This window comes from Theropithecus gelada, chromosome 4, assembly GCF_003255815.1.
Source record: "Theropithecus gelada isolate Dixy chromosome 4, Tgel_1.0, whole genome shotgun sequence".
NCBI classification, from domain to species: Eukaryota; Metazoa; Chordata; class Mammalia; order Primates; family Cercopithecidae; genus Theropithecus; species Theropithecus gelada.
In genome coordinates this window covers 107,181,116-107,196,100 of record NC_037671.1, presented here as the reverse complement: position 1 = coordinate 107,196,100, position 14,985 = coordinate 107,181,116, and the positions used below count along the sequence as shown (strand labels likewise).

Below are 14,985 nucleotides of genomic sequence, written 5' to 3'. Positions count from 1 at the left end.
GTCCAGTCTTTATACCTTTCTTTTGTACGGGAAGAAAAATTGCTTCCTTCTTCATTTCTAGGTTCTGTGGCTGGTCTAAGAATTAAATTTTTTTTTTTTTTTTTTTTGAGATGGAATCTCACTCTGTCACCCAGGCTGGAGTGCAGTGGCAGGATCTTGGCTTACTGCAAGCTCCGCCTCCCGTGTTCACGCCATTCTCCTGCATCAGCCTCCTGAGTAGCTGGGACTACAGGCGCCTGCCACCATGCCCGGCTAATTTTTTTTTTTCTTTTTTTTTGTACTTTTAGTAGAGATGGGGTTTCACCATGTTGGCCAGGATGGTCTCGATCTCCTGACCTCATGATCCGCCCACTTTGGCCTCCCAAAGTGCTGGGATTACAGATGTGAGCCACCGCGCCCGGCCTCCTGTTTTTTGTTTGTTTGTTTGTTTTTTATTTTTTTGTTTTTTTGAGACAGAGTTTCACTCTCGTTGCCCAGGCTGGAGTGCAATGGCTGTATCTCGGCTCACTGCAACCTCCGCCTCCCAGGTTCAAGCGATTCTCCTGCCTCAGCCTCCCCAGTAGCTGGGATTATAGGCATGTGCCACCACACCCGGCTAATTTTGTATTTTTAGTAGAGATGAGGTTTCTCCATGTTGGTCAGGCTGGTCTCAAACTCCTGACCTCAGGTTATCTGCCTGCCTCGGCCTCCCAAAGTGCTGGGATTATAGGCATGAGCCACCATGCCTGGCAAATTTTTTTTTTTTCTTAACGGATGAGAGGTTTTTTGTTTTTCTCCTATTAATCCATCTTACATCAATGTAATTCGTGTGTGTGTGTGTGTGTGTGAGAGAGAGAGAGAGAGAGAGACAGAGAGAGAGAGAGCGTGCCAAGGTCTTGCTCTGTCACACAGGATGGAGTGCAGTGGCACGATCTCAGCTCACTGCAACCTCTGCCTCCTGGGCTGAAGTGATCCTTCCAACTCAGCCACCTGTGTAGCTGGGACTACGGGCGTATGCCCAGTTAATTTTTGTATTTTTAGTAGAGACAAGGTTTTGCCATATTGCCCAGGCTGGTCTCAAACTCCTAGGCTCAAGTAATCTGCCCACCTGCAAACTGGGCTTGCAGGTGGGCCAGTCTGCCCACCCCGCCCTTCAAGGTGCTGGGATTACAGGCATGAGCCACCACACCCAGCCTGGTTCCTCCCCTTTTAAACCATATAAAGTAACTTCTGGGTGTTGCCAAGGCATTTGTAAACTGTCATGGTGCCAGTTAGAATGTCTTTTAGCATGCTAGTGCATTATAATTAGTGTATAACAAGCACTGAAGGCAACTAGAGGTTTTGCCCGGTTTCTTTACCACATCCTCAGAAAACAACTCCTGCTGACCTCTTACCTTAGGAATGCCATCTCTGCATTTCCAAAGACATCAATGTAGTCTTTTGTAGGCTGCAGTCTTTTGTAGGCAAGAGGTAGGCAGATGCTCCTAACCTATAAATGCCTGTGTGCGTATTAAAAACAGATACTTTGGTGAGACCACTGAAAAAACAGTGCTCTTTTATCTGGACTGTTGTAGACCTTCCCTTACCTAATACACTCCACCTGGGGAGATGCATTCCTTCATCTGTTTTTTGTTAAGGGCTTTTAACAACTTTTAGTAAAACTACCCAATATATGCATGGAAGAAACCTGCAATTTCACCCCTAAACACATAAAAATAATTTTTTTTAAAAAGTTATTGAGGCCAGGTGTGGTAGCTCATACCTGTAATTGTAGCACTTTGGGAGGCCAAGGCAGGATAATTGCTTGAGCCCAGGAGCTGGAGAGCAGCTTGGGCAACACGGAGAGAACCCCGTCTCTAAAAAAAAAAAAAAAAAAAAAAAAAAAAAAAAAATTAGCCAGGCATGGTGGCACGTGTCTGTGGTCCTAGCTACTTAGGAGGCTGAGGTGGGAGGATCACTTGAGCCCAGGAGGTCAAGGCTGCAGTGAGCTGTGATCATGTCACTGCATTGCAGCTTGGGTAAAAGAGCGAGACCCCCATCTCAAAAACAAACAAAACAAAAAACTTTTGGTAATAAACTATAAATGACCCTAATAGGAAAAACACATTAAGTCATTACCAGCTCTTAACACCATTCTGTGATTTCATTGGCACATTATTGTGTATCTGTCACTTAGCTTTCTAATGACCCCGCCCAATTTTGTTGGCAGAATAGGTGGAGAGGTATGAAGAACGAGGAACACTGCCAGGGGAGTTTCTTGCTCTGCAAAATAAGGGAGTGCGTACTGCATTACCTTTTCCAGCTCCAACATCCAGGATTTCAGCACTACCTGCAGAGTAGTGGGAGGAGAGCTAGGTAAGAAATTAAAAAGAGACCTAATGGAGTATGTGGCACCCTGCTACTGCTGGGGTCCATCCCCACACCTCATGCTCATGAGACGGAAACAAGCTTCTTGGAGCTCTTCCTTGTCTACAGGGCTCTCCTCACAGGGCCTGAAAGTTCTGCCCCAGCCCTGTGGGGATTTTCTAGAGTCATTTGCCTCTCTTTAAAGCCTTAGCAGAGGGAGCCGGTGTGGGGAAGGGGTGGTAACGTAGATGGCAATGCTTGTCAGAACAGAGTAGAGCCCCTCTTCCATGCTGTGCAGACTCTGGGCCTAGGGCTAGCATTATTCTCCCGTTTTATAGCCATCTGTTGATTTCACCTTATCTTGCACTAAGCAATGGGCTTTTTGTGGGCAGGTGCTGTCTCTCACCCATCTTATTTCTCTCTGGCTCTTTCATGGGGCCTGCTGTGTGGTAAGTGCTCAGTGTTCAGTGAGTGAATGGACAGGAAAGGGCAGGGAAGTGAATCAAATCTCCTCAGGTTGAGACATCAGCAGCATCTGTGATCCTTTCCTCATTTGGACCTTCACACCCAATTAGGCTCTAAAATCTAGTGAGGTTTTTTTTTTTTTTTTTTTTTTTTTAAACAGAGTCTTGCTGTTGCCCAGGTTGGAGTGCAGTGGTGTGATCCTGGCTCACTGCAACTTTCACCTCCCGAGTTCAAGTGATTCTCCTGCCTCCAGAGGAGCTGTGATTACAGGCACCCACCATCATGCCTGGCTCCTTTTTGTATTTTTGTAGAGACGGGGGTTTCATCATGTTCCCGAGGCTGATCTTGAACTCCTGACCTCAGGTGATCTGCCTGCCTCAGCCTCCCAAAGTGCCGGGATTACAGGCGTGAGCCACTGCGCCCAGTCCTAAAATCCAGTGATTTTTATTTCTCAGTGTCTGTTTCTATGGCTGCCTCCCTAAGTTCTTTCTCTGTTGGGTAGTGGGCTTCGGCCTAGCTTTCTCATCACCACTTCACCCTTCCTTACCCATCCTGTACAGATAGATTTTTCTAAAGTACATTTTCAGCATATCTCTGGGCTGCTCAGACCATTTCCTCAACTCGACATCCAAATTAATCAGCTCGCTCTTTTGTGTCTTATCATACTATCCATCCTTCTAATAAGTACATCCTGAGCTTCTGGGGAGGAGGTCTCATCTCAGATTCTCTGCCCAAGCCAGATGGTTTCAACATAGTCCTGCCTCTGAGCCCTTATGCAGGCCATCTCCCTGCCTGTCCCAATTACTAGCTTCTGTCCAGAGCTTGGTAAGCCCACTTCTCCCAGAGAAGCCTCCTGGGGTCATCCCAAGCCACCTCGAATGTTCTCTTTGGTAGCACTTGGTCACAGCAACCTTGGGCACCAAGCTGAGTACAGAATGGAGTCCAATCCATGTTGACATGATTTTTAAATGGTGGCCACAGCCATGTGCCATCTGAAGCAGGAATGGGGAAAGAGAAGCAGTGACTAGCCTATACAAATTAGCCGGGTGTGGTGGCGGGCGCCTCTAATCCCAGCTACTCAGGAGGCTGAGGCAGGAGAATCCCTTGAACCTGGGAGGTGGCGGTTGCAGTGAGTCGAGATTGAGCCACTGTGCTCCAGCCCGGGGGACAGAGCAAGACTCCATCTCAAAAAAAAAAAAAAAAACTCTGGGAGGCCAAGGTGGGAGGGATCACGAGGTCAGGAGTTCAAGGCCAGGCTGGCCAACATGGTGAAACCCCGTTGCTACTAAAAATACAAAAATTAGCCGGGCGTGGTGGCAGGCGTCTGTAATCCCAGCTACTCGGGAAGCTGAGGCAGAGAATTGCATGAACCTGGGAGGCGGAGATTGCAATGAGATGAGATTGCCCCACTGCACTTCTGCCTAGGTGGCAGAGCCAGACTCCAACTAAAAAAAAAAAAAAAAAAAAAAAAGAAAGAGTCGTCTACAGAGCCTTTCTTGGAAACTAGTGTGGAAAGAGAAGAGCAGCATGAAAAACCAAGGCCCTGACAGCCTGATATCCCACTCCCTCCTCCACAGCTCTGTGTCCAGGGCCTGCCTGTTGTGCGGTGCTGCAGAGAATCCAGCACACTCCGCTCATGTGTGTGCCCGGGCATATTTTCTTTCTTGGCTACCTCTTTAGTCATTTGTTATGTGTTATGAAGAAATGAACTCCCAGCAAAATAATGTCTTTTGCACAGTCTTAAAGTGATACATTACCTAAGATCGTCATAGATGATTGTGAATTGGGTTGACCTGAAATCACCTAAGACCAGGGCAGGTTACCAAAGATAAAGATGGAATGTGGTATGTTGGGAGCTGTTGAGTACTGTGCCCTTCTTACCAGGGCATGTAGTTTAAGTACTGTGAAGCTCAAAACATTTTATTTTTCTTATTGCAAAGTAATACAGAATTGTTATAAAGCATTTAGAAAATACAGACAAGCAAAAATAAAAATCTGCCATAATTCCACCATATTCTGGAGTATATCTTTTATTTTTATTTATTTATTTATTTATTTTGAGATGGAGTTTCACTTTTGTCACCCAGCCTGGAGTGCAGTGGCGCGATCTTGGCTCACTGCAACCTCCACTTCCTGGGCTCAAGCCGTTCTCCTGCCTCAGCCTCCCGAGTAGCTGGGATTACAGGCACCCGCCACCATACCCGGCTAATGTTTTGTATTTTTTTAAGTAGAGACGGGAGTCTCACCATGTTGGCCAGGCTGGTCTCCAACTCCTGACCTCAGGTAATCCACCCGCCTCTGCCTCCCATAGTGCTGGGATTGCAGGCATGAGCCACTGCGCCTGGCCGATTTTTACCTTTTACATCTTTCAAGACTTTTACGTATCTTCTCCCCGCTCTGTAATGGAGCGTATTTAATCACTGTCTTTGCTTAGGAATTTCTTGAGCTTTCAGTCTCTGCGCCCTCCCACCTCCATCACCTCCTCTCCTAGGGCATCCTCCTCCTCCTCTCTGCCTTTTTCCTGCCCTAGGATGATTTAAGGTGGGGATTATCCACATAGGCGGGACAGAGGCTAAGGCAAACCTCAGTGTGAAGACGGACATTGCGGATGGCCTGTGGAAAGTCCTTACTGGGCTCCTAAAGGCAGGGCGGTGGTACAGCCCTGGGCTCAGCTAAGTGAGGGATATGGATTAAGAGAATCAGGAAGCCCTCTGGGTATTAACTGTGCTGCACTCAGCCTACCACTTTATCCCACCTCTCTCTAGACCCTCTGCTTCGATGTGATGGCAGTCGTGGTTGGGGGCAGGGAAAGGGACACATTGGCAGAAAGATTTTTACCTTTTCTTTTTTTGAGATAATCTTGCTCTGCCACCCAAGCTGGCATGCAGTGGTACCATCTTGGCTCACTGCAGCCTCTGCCTCGCGGGTTCAAGCCGCTCTCCTGCCTCAGCCTCCTGAGTAGCTGGGATAACAGGTGCCCACCACCACACCTGGCTAATTTTTGTATTTTTAGTAGAAATGGGGTTTCACCCTGTTGGTCAGGCTGGTCTTGAATTCCTTACTTCAGGTGATCCACCCGCCTTGGCCTCCCAAAATACTGGGATTACAGGCGTGAGCCACCGCGCCCAGCCAGACTTTTATCTTTTTATTGAAGTTTAACATACACACAGTAAAGTGCTAAAAGTGGAGCGGCTAGATTTTTACCTTTTTTTTTTTGAGACAGAGTTTTGCTCTTGTTGCCCAGACTGGAGTGCAGTGGTGCAATCTTAGCTCAGTGCAACCTCTGCCTCCCAGGTTCAAGCGATTATCCTGCCTCAGCCTCCCAAGTAGCTGGGATTATAGATATACACCACCACTCCTGGCTAATTTTTTGTATTTGGTAGAGACAGGGTTTCACCATGTTCATCAGGCTGGTCTCAAACTCCTGACCTCAGATGATCCACCTGTCTCAGCCTCCCAAAGTGCTGGGATTACATGTGTGAGCCACTGCACCTGGCCAAGTTTTACCTTTTTATTGAAATTTAACATACACACAGTAGACTGCTAAAAGAGCGTTCATCTGAAATGCGCAACTCAATCAACTTTTACATTTGTGGGTGCCCAGGTGACCACATCACTGTGGTCTTAGTCAGCTGAGGCTTCTATAACTATACTATAAAGAGTGGTTGTAACAACAAACGTTTCTTTCTCACAGTTCTGAAGACTGGAAGTCTGAGATCAGGATGCCAAAGTGGTTGGATTCTTGGTGAAGGCCTCCTTCTAGGTTTACAGCTAGTGTCTTCTTGTGGCCTCACAGAGGGGAGAGAAAGATCATTTCTCTCATGTCCCTTCTTATAAGGGCACTAATCCCATTTCTGAGGGCTCCATCCTTATGACCTAATTCCTCCTAGAGGGCCCACTTCCTAATACAATCACACTGGGGATTAGATTTCAACATAGGAATTTTGAGGAGACACAAATACTTAGTACATAATACCAGCTCAAGGTAGAAAACATTTCCAGCATGCTAGAAACTTTCCTTATGTTCCTCTGCGGTCAATACAATATCCACTCCATACACCACCATTTCCCTGCCCCAACCCCCATCCATGGAAAGGTGAACACCATTTTGACTTTTATCAACATGACTCTTTTTTCCTTCCTTTTTTTTTTTTTTTTTTTTTGAGACAGGGTCTTGCTGTGTCTCCCAGGCTGGAGTGCACTGTATTTTTAGTAGAGAGGGGGTTTCACCATCTTGGCCAGGCTGATCTCAAACTCCTGACCTCAAGCAATCCACCTACCTTGGCCTCCCAGAGTGCTGGGATTATAGGTGTGAGTCACTGTGCCCAGCCCATTTTAGTTATTTTAAAATGTACAATTATTATTGACTATAGTCCCCCTCTTGTGCTATCAAATACTAGGTCTTACTCATTCTTTCAACTTTTTTGGTACCCATTAACCATCCACAGCTACCCTCTACCCTACTACCCTCCCAGCCTTTGGTAACCACCCTTCTAGTCTCTAACTCCATGAATTCAGTGGTTTTGATTTTTAGGCCCCACAAATAAGTGAGAATATGTGATGTTTGTCTTTCTGTGCCTGGTGTATTTCACTTAACATAGTGACCTCCAGTTCTATCCATGTCTTTGCAAATTACAGAATTTCATTTTTTTTTTTGTGGCTAAATAGTACTCCATTGTGTGTAAGTACATTTTCTTTGTCCATTCATCTGTCGATGGGCACTTAGGTTGCTTCCAAATCTTGGCTATTGTGAACGTGCTCCAGCAAACTTGGGAATGCAGATATCCCTTTAATATACTGATTTTCTGTCTTTTTTTTTTTTTTTTTGAGACAGAGTCTCGCTCTTCCACCCAGGCTGGAGTGCAGTGGTTCGGTCTTGGCTCACTGCAAGCTCCGCCTCCCGGGTTCACGCCATTTTCCTGCCTCAGCCTCCCGAGTAGCTGGGACTACAGGTGCCTGCCACCATACCCGGCTAATTTTTTGTATTTTTAGTGGAGACGGGATTTCATTATGTTAGCCAGGATGGTCTTGATCTCCTGACCTCATGATCTGCCCACCTCGGCCTCCCAAAATGCTGGGATTACAGGCATGAGCCACTGCGTGTGGCCAATATACTAATTTTCTTTCTTTTGGTATATATCCAGCAGTGGGATTGCTGGATCATATGATAGCTCTATTTTTAGTTTTTTGAGGAACCGTCAAACTGTTCTCCGTAGTCGTTGTACAAATTTACATTCCCACCAACAGTGTACAAGGGTTCCCTTTTCTCCGAATCCTCACTAGCATTTGTTATTGTCCGACATTTGGATAAAAGCCATTTTAACTGGGATGAGATGATATCTCATTGTAGTTTTGATTTGCATTTCTCTGGTAATCAGTGGTGCTAGGCACCTTTTCATATGCCTGTTTGCCATTTGTATGTCTTCTTTTGAGAAATGTCTATTCAAAACTTTTGCCCATTTTTTGATTGGATAATTAGATTTTTTCCTATAGCATTGTTTGAACTCCTTATATATTCTTGTTATGAATCTATTGTCAGATAGGTAGTTTGCATATATTTTCTCCCATTCCGTGTGTTGTCTCTTCACATTTTTTGTTGTTTCTGTTGCTGTGAGGAAGCTTTTTATTTTTATTTTTTTTATTTTTTGAGACGGAGTTTCACTCTTGTTGCCCAGGCTGGAGTGCAATGGCACGATCTCGGCTTACCACAACCTCTGCCTCCCAGGTTCAAGCAATTCTCCTGCCTAAGCCTCCGTAGTAGCTGGGATTATAGGCATATGCCACCACGCCCACCTAATTTTGTATTTTTAGTAGAGACAGGGTTTCTCCATGTTGGTCAGGCTGGTCTCGAACTCCCAACCTCAGGTGATCCACCCACCTCAGCCTCCCAAAGTGCTGGGATTACAGGCGTGAGCCACTGCGCCCAGCTGAGGAAGCTTTTTAACTTGATGTGATCCCCTTTGTCCATTTTTGCTTTGGTAGACTGTGCTTGTGGGGTATTACTCAATAAATTTTTGCCCTGGCCAATGTCCTGGAGAATTTCCCCAATGCTTTCTTGTAGTAGTTTCATAGTCTGAGGTCTTCGATTTCCATCTTTAATCCATTTTGAGTTGACTTTTGTATATGGCAAGAAGTAGGGGTCTAGTTTTATTCTTCATCATATGGATATCCAGTTTTCCCAGCACCATTTATTAAAGAGACTTTTTTCCCAGTGTATATTCTTGGCACCTTTGTAACAAATGAGTTCACTGTAGGTGTGTGGATTTGTTTCTGGGTTCTCTGTTCTGTTCCATTGGTCTGTGGCTGTTTTTATGCCAGTACCATGCTGTTTTGGTGACTATAGCTCTGTAGTATTATTTGAAGTAGGTAATGTAATTCTTCCAGTTTTGTTCTTTTTGCTCAGGATAGCTTTGGCTTTTCTGTGTCTTTCAGGGTTCCATATAAATTTTAGGATTTTTTTTTTTTTTTCTGTGAAGAATGGCATTGGTATTTTGATAGGGATTGCATTGAATCTGTAGATTGCTTTGGGCAGTATGGACATTTTATTTTTATTTTTATTTTTATTTTTTTTTGAGACGGAGTCTCGCTCTGTCGCCCAGGCTGGAGTGCAGTGGTGCGATCTCGGCTCACTGCAAGCTCCGCCCCCCGGGTTCACGCCATTCTCCCGCCTCAGCCTCCCAAGTAGCTGGGACTACAGGCGCCTGCTACCGCGCCCGGCTAGTTTTTTGTATTTTTAGTAGAGACGGGGTTTCACCATGTTAGCCAGGATAGTCTCGATCTCCTGACCTTGTGATCCACCCGCCTCGGCCTCCCAAAGTGCTGGGATTACAGGCTTGAGCCACCGCGCCCGGCCAATGGACATTTTAATAATATTGATTCTTCCAATCCATGAACATGGAATGTTTTTCTTTTTTGTGTCCTCTTCAATTTATTTCATTCATATTTTATAGTTTTTATCACAGAAATCTTTCGCTTCTTTGGTTAATTTCTAGGTATTTAATTTTATTTGTGGCTACCGTAAATAGGATTACTTTTTTGATTTCTTTATCAGATTGTTCACTGTTGGCATATAAAAATGCTATTGATTTTCATATGTTGATTTTGTGTCCTACAACTTTACTGAATTTATCAGTTCTAATAGTTTTTTGATGAAGTTTTTAGGTTTTTTCCAATTACAAGATCCTATCATCTGCAAATAAGGATAATTTGACTTCATCCTTTACAATTTGGATGCCTTTTATATCTTTCTCTGTCTCTTTTTTTTTTTTTTTGAGATGTAGTTTTGCTCTTGTTACCCAGGCTGAAGTGCAGTGGTGTGATCTTGGCTCTTTGCAACCTCTGCCACCTGGGTTCAAGTGATTCTCCTGCCTCAGCCTCCCGAGTAGCTGGGACTACAGGTGCCCGCCACTACACCTGGCTAATTTTTTGTATTTTTAGTAGAGACAGGGTTTCACCATGTTGGCAAGGCTGGTCTTGAACTCCTGACCTCAGGTGATCCTCCCGCCTTGGCCTCCCAAAGTACTGGGATTATAGGAGTGAGCCACTGCGCCTGCCCTATGTCTTTCTCTTGCCTGATGGCTCTAGCTAGGACCTCCAGTACTATGTCGAATAACAGTGGTGAAAATGGGCATCCTTGTCATGTTCCAGATCTAAGAGGAAAGGCTTTCAGTTTTTGCCCATTCAGTATGATAGTAGCTATGGGTTTGTCATATATGGCTTTTATTACGTTGACATATGTTTCTTCTATGCCCAGTCTTTTGAGGGTTTTTATCGTGAAGGGATGTTGAACCTTACCTAATGCTTTTTCAGCATCATATGGTTTGATCGTATAGTTTTTGATCATATGATTGATATGATCACATGGCTTTTGTCCTTCATTCTGTTGATACGATGTATCACATTAATTGATTTGCGTATGTTGAACTATCCTTGCCTCCCTGGAATAAATCCCACTTCGTCATGATGAATAATCTTTTAAATGTATTATTGAATTTGGTTTGCTAGTAAAGCAAATTTTGTTTTGAATTTAGTTTTGTTGATTTTTGCATTGATATTCATAAGAGAAAGTGGCCTATAGTTTTCCTTTTTTGATGTGTCTTTGTCTAGTTTGGATATCAGGATAATACTGGTCTTGTAGAATGAGTTTGGAAGTATTCCCTCCTTCTGTATTTTTTAGAACAGTTTGATCAGAGTTGGTATTAGTTCTTCTTTAAATGTTTAGCAGAATTCAACAGTGAAACCATCTTGGGCTTTTCTTTACTGGGAGACTTTTTATTACAGCTTCAATCTTATTACTTGTTATTGGTCTGTTCAAATTGTGGATTTCTTCATGTTTCAATTTGATAGGTTGTATATGTCTAGAAAGTTATCCATTTCTTCTAGATTTTCCAATTCATTGGCATATAGTTGTTCATAGTAGTCACTAATGATCCTTTGAATTTCTGCAGTATCTTTTGTAATGTCTTCTTTTTCATCTCTGATTTTCTTTATTTGATGTCTTCTCTCTTCTTTTTCTTAGTCTGGCTAACGATTTGTCAATTTTGTTTATCTTTTCAAAAAACCAGCATTTTGTTTTGTTGATTGTATTATTTTATTTTAAATTTTATTTATTTCTCCTCTTTATTATTTCTTTTCTTCTACTAATTTTGGGTTTGGCTGGCTCTTGCTTTTCTAGTTTTTAAAAAATGCATTGTTAGGTTATTTATTTTTTGTATTTTTAGTGGAGATGGGTTTCACCATGGGTTGAATGAGTTGGCCAGGCTGGTCTTGAACTCCTGACCTCAGGTGATCCACCCACCTCAGCCTCCCAAAGTGCTGGGATTACATGCATGAGCCACCATGCCTGGCTGACCCCTTTATTATTATACAATGATTGCTTTGTCTCTTCTTACAGTTTTTGTCTTGAAACTTATTCTGTCTGATATGAGTGTAGCTACTCCTGCTCTTCTTTGGTTTTCATTGGCATGAAACATCCTTTTCTATCCCTTAATTTTCAGTCTATGTGTATCTTTATTGATGAAGTATGTTTCTTGTAGGCAACAGATCACTGGGTCTTGTTTTTTTCATCCATTCAGCCACTCTATGTCTTTTTCTTTTTTAAGGACAGGGTCTTACCTGTCTCCCAAGCTGGAGTGCAGTGACATGATCACAGGTCACTGCAGCCTTGACATCCCAAGCTCAAGCAATTTTCCCACCTCAGCTTCCCAAGAAGCTGGGACTATAGGTGTGTGCTGACATGCCTAGCTATTTTTTAAACAAATTTTTGTTGCTGGGCATGGTGGCTCACGCCTGTAATCCCAGCACTTTGGGAGGCCGAAGTAGGCAAATCACCTGAGGTCAGGAGTTCGAGACCAGCCTGGCCAACATGGTGAAACCCTGTCTCTACTAAAAATACAAAAATTAGCTGGGCATGGTGGCAGGTGCCTTTAATTCCAGCTACTTGAGAGGCTGAAGCAGGAGAATTGCTTGAACCTGGGAGGCGGAGGTTGCAGTGAGCCGAGATCGTGCTACTGCACTCCAGGCTGGGTGACAGAGCGAGACTCAGTTCTCCAGAAAAAAAAAAAAAAAATTGTAGAGACATGGTCTCACTATGTTGCCTGTGTACTCCTGGCCTCAAGTGATCCTCCTACTTTGGCTTCCCAAAGGTCTAAGATTACAGGTGTGAACCACTGTGCCCAGCCTACTCTGTCTTTTTTTTTTTTTTTGAGACAGAGTCTTGCTCTATTGCCCAGACTGGAGTGTAGTGCCACAATCTTGGCTCACTGCAACCTCTGCCTCCCAGATTCAAACAATTCTCATGTCTCAGCCTCCCAAGTAGCTGGGATTACAGGCACGCACGATCACATTCAGCTAATTTTTGTATTTTTAGTAGAGACGGGGTTTCACCCTGTTGGCCAGGCTGGTCTGGAACTCCTGCTTTAAGTTATCCATCTGCCTGGTCCTCTTGAAATGCTGAGATTACAGGCATGAGCCACCATGCCTGGCCCCACTCCAATTGGAGAGTTTCGTTTGTTAATATTCTGGCCAGGTGTGGTGGCTCACACCTGTAATCCCAGCATGTTGGGAGACTGAGGCAGGTGGATCACCTGAGGTCAGGAGTTTGAGACCAGCCTGGCCAACATGGTGAAACTGTCTCTACTAAAAATAAAAAAATGAGCCAGGTGTGGTGGCACGCGCCTGTAATCCCAGCTACTCAGGAGGCTGAGGCATGAGAATGGTTTGAGTTCAGGAGGCAGAGGTTGCAGTGAGCCTACACTGCACCACTGCAATTCCAGCCTGGGTGACAGAGCAGGACTCTATCTCAAAAAAAAAAAAAAAAAAAAAATTCAGTGTTATTGATAAGTAGAGATTTACTCCTACCATTTTGTTATTTGTTTTCTGGTTGTTTTGCTATCTTCTCTTCCTTCTTTTCTTCCTATCTTTTTCTCTGGTGATGCACTTCAGTTTTTTGCTTTTTACTTTTTGTATATCCATTGTATGTTTTTTTATTTGAAATTACCATGAGGCTTGCAAATACTATATTATAGCCCATGATATAGATGATAACACCTATTGCATAAACAAACATGCAAATAAATACTAACATAAACTCTACAGTTTAGGTTGGGTGTGGTGGCTCACGCCTGTAATCCCAGCACTTTGGGAGGTCGAGGTGGGCAGATCACGAGGTCAGGAGTTCAAGACCAGCCTGGCTAACATGGTGAAACTCCATCTCTACTAAAAATACAAAAATTAGCTAGGCGTGGTGGCATGTGCCTGTAATCCCAGCTACTCAGGAGGCTGAGGCAGGAGAATCACTTGAACCTGGGAGGTGGAGGTTGCAGTGAGCTGAGATCGTGCCGCTGCCTTCCAGCGTGGGTGACAGAGCAAGACTCCATCTCAAAAAAAAAAAAAAAAAAAAACTCTACAGTTTAACTTCATTCCCCTGCCTTTGTTTTGTTTTGTTTTGTTTGAGACGGAGTCTTGCACTGTTGCCTGGGCTGGTGTACAGTTCTGCGATCTTGGCTTGCTGCAACCTCTGCCTTCTGGGTTCAAATGATTCTCCTGTCTCAGCCTCCTGAGTAGCTAGGATTACAAGTGCTCTCCACCATACCTGGCTACTTTTTGTATTTTTAGTAGAAATGGGGTTTCACCGTGTTGTCCAGGCTGGTCTCGAATTCCTGACCTCGAGATCTGCCCACCTAAGCCTCCCAAAGTGCTGGGATTACAGGCGTGAGCCCCCATGCCTGGCCAACCCCATGCTTTTTAACTTTTTGTTATTTTCCTTTATGGCTTATTGTACTTTCTATGCCTTGAAAAGTTATTTTTGATTGGTTCATCATTTAGTCTTTCTACTTAAGATGAGTAGTTCATGCATCACAATTTCAGCATTATATTATTCTGTGTTTTTCTATGTGCCTACTATTCCCAGTGAGATTTTTACCTTCAGATGATTCCTTTATGCTCATTAACATCTTTTTCTTTTAGATTGAAAAAATCCCTTTAGCATTTCTTATAGGACAAGTATGATGTTGATGTAATCCCTCAGCTTTTGTTTGTCTGTGAATATCTTTACTTCTCCTTCATGCTCGAAGGATATTTTCACTGGAAATACTATTATAAAAAATTTTTCCTGGCCGGGTGCAGTGGCTCACACCTGTAATCCCAGCACTTTGGGAGGCCAAGGCTGGTGGATCATGAAGTCAGGAGATCAAGACCGTCGTGGCTAACACGGTGAAACCCTGTCTCTACTAAAAATACAAAAAAAAAAAAAAAGAAATATGAGCTGGACATGGTGGTGGGTGCCTGTAGTCCTAGCTACTTGGGAGACTGAGGCAGGAGAATGGCATGAACCCGGGAGGCGGAGCTTGCAGTGAGCCGAGATCACACCACTGCACTCCAGCCTGGGCGACACAGTGAGACGCTATCTCAAAAAAAAAGAAAAAAAAAGAAAAAGAAAGTTTTTCCTTTAGCACTTTAAATATATCATGCCATTCTCGCCTGGCCTGTAATGTTTCCACTGAAAAGTCTGCTGCCAGACTGGAGCTGCATTGTATGTTACTGGTTTTTTTTTGTTGTTATTGTTGTTTGTTTGTTTTTCTTCCTTCTTTTAGGATCCTTTCTTTATTCTTGATTATTTGGGAGTTAGATTATTAAATACCGTGAAGTAGTCTTCTTTGGGTTAAATCTGCTTGCTGTTCTATAACCTTCTTGTAT

At 43.8% G+C, this 14,985-nt stretch overlaps 1 protein-coding gene across 1 annotated transcript in view; it reads left to right on the top strand.

The window, feature by feature from the left end:
• The window catches only part of C4H6orf99 (chromosome 4 C6orf99 homolog), a 42,361-nt gene that overhangs the window by 16,599 nt on the left and 10,777 nt on the right, over window positions 1–14,985 (top strand). Inside the window, 1 exon segment of the mRNA XM_025383649.1 lies at window positions 2,194–2,334. Coding sequence (XP_025239434.1) covers window positions 2,204–2,334 — 131 coding nt within the window. The 5' untranslated portion in view covers window positions 2,194–2,203.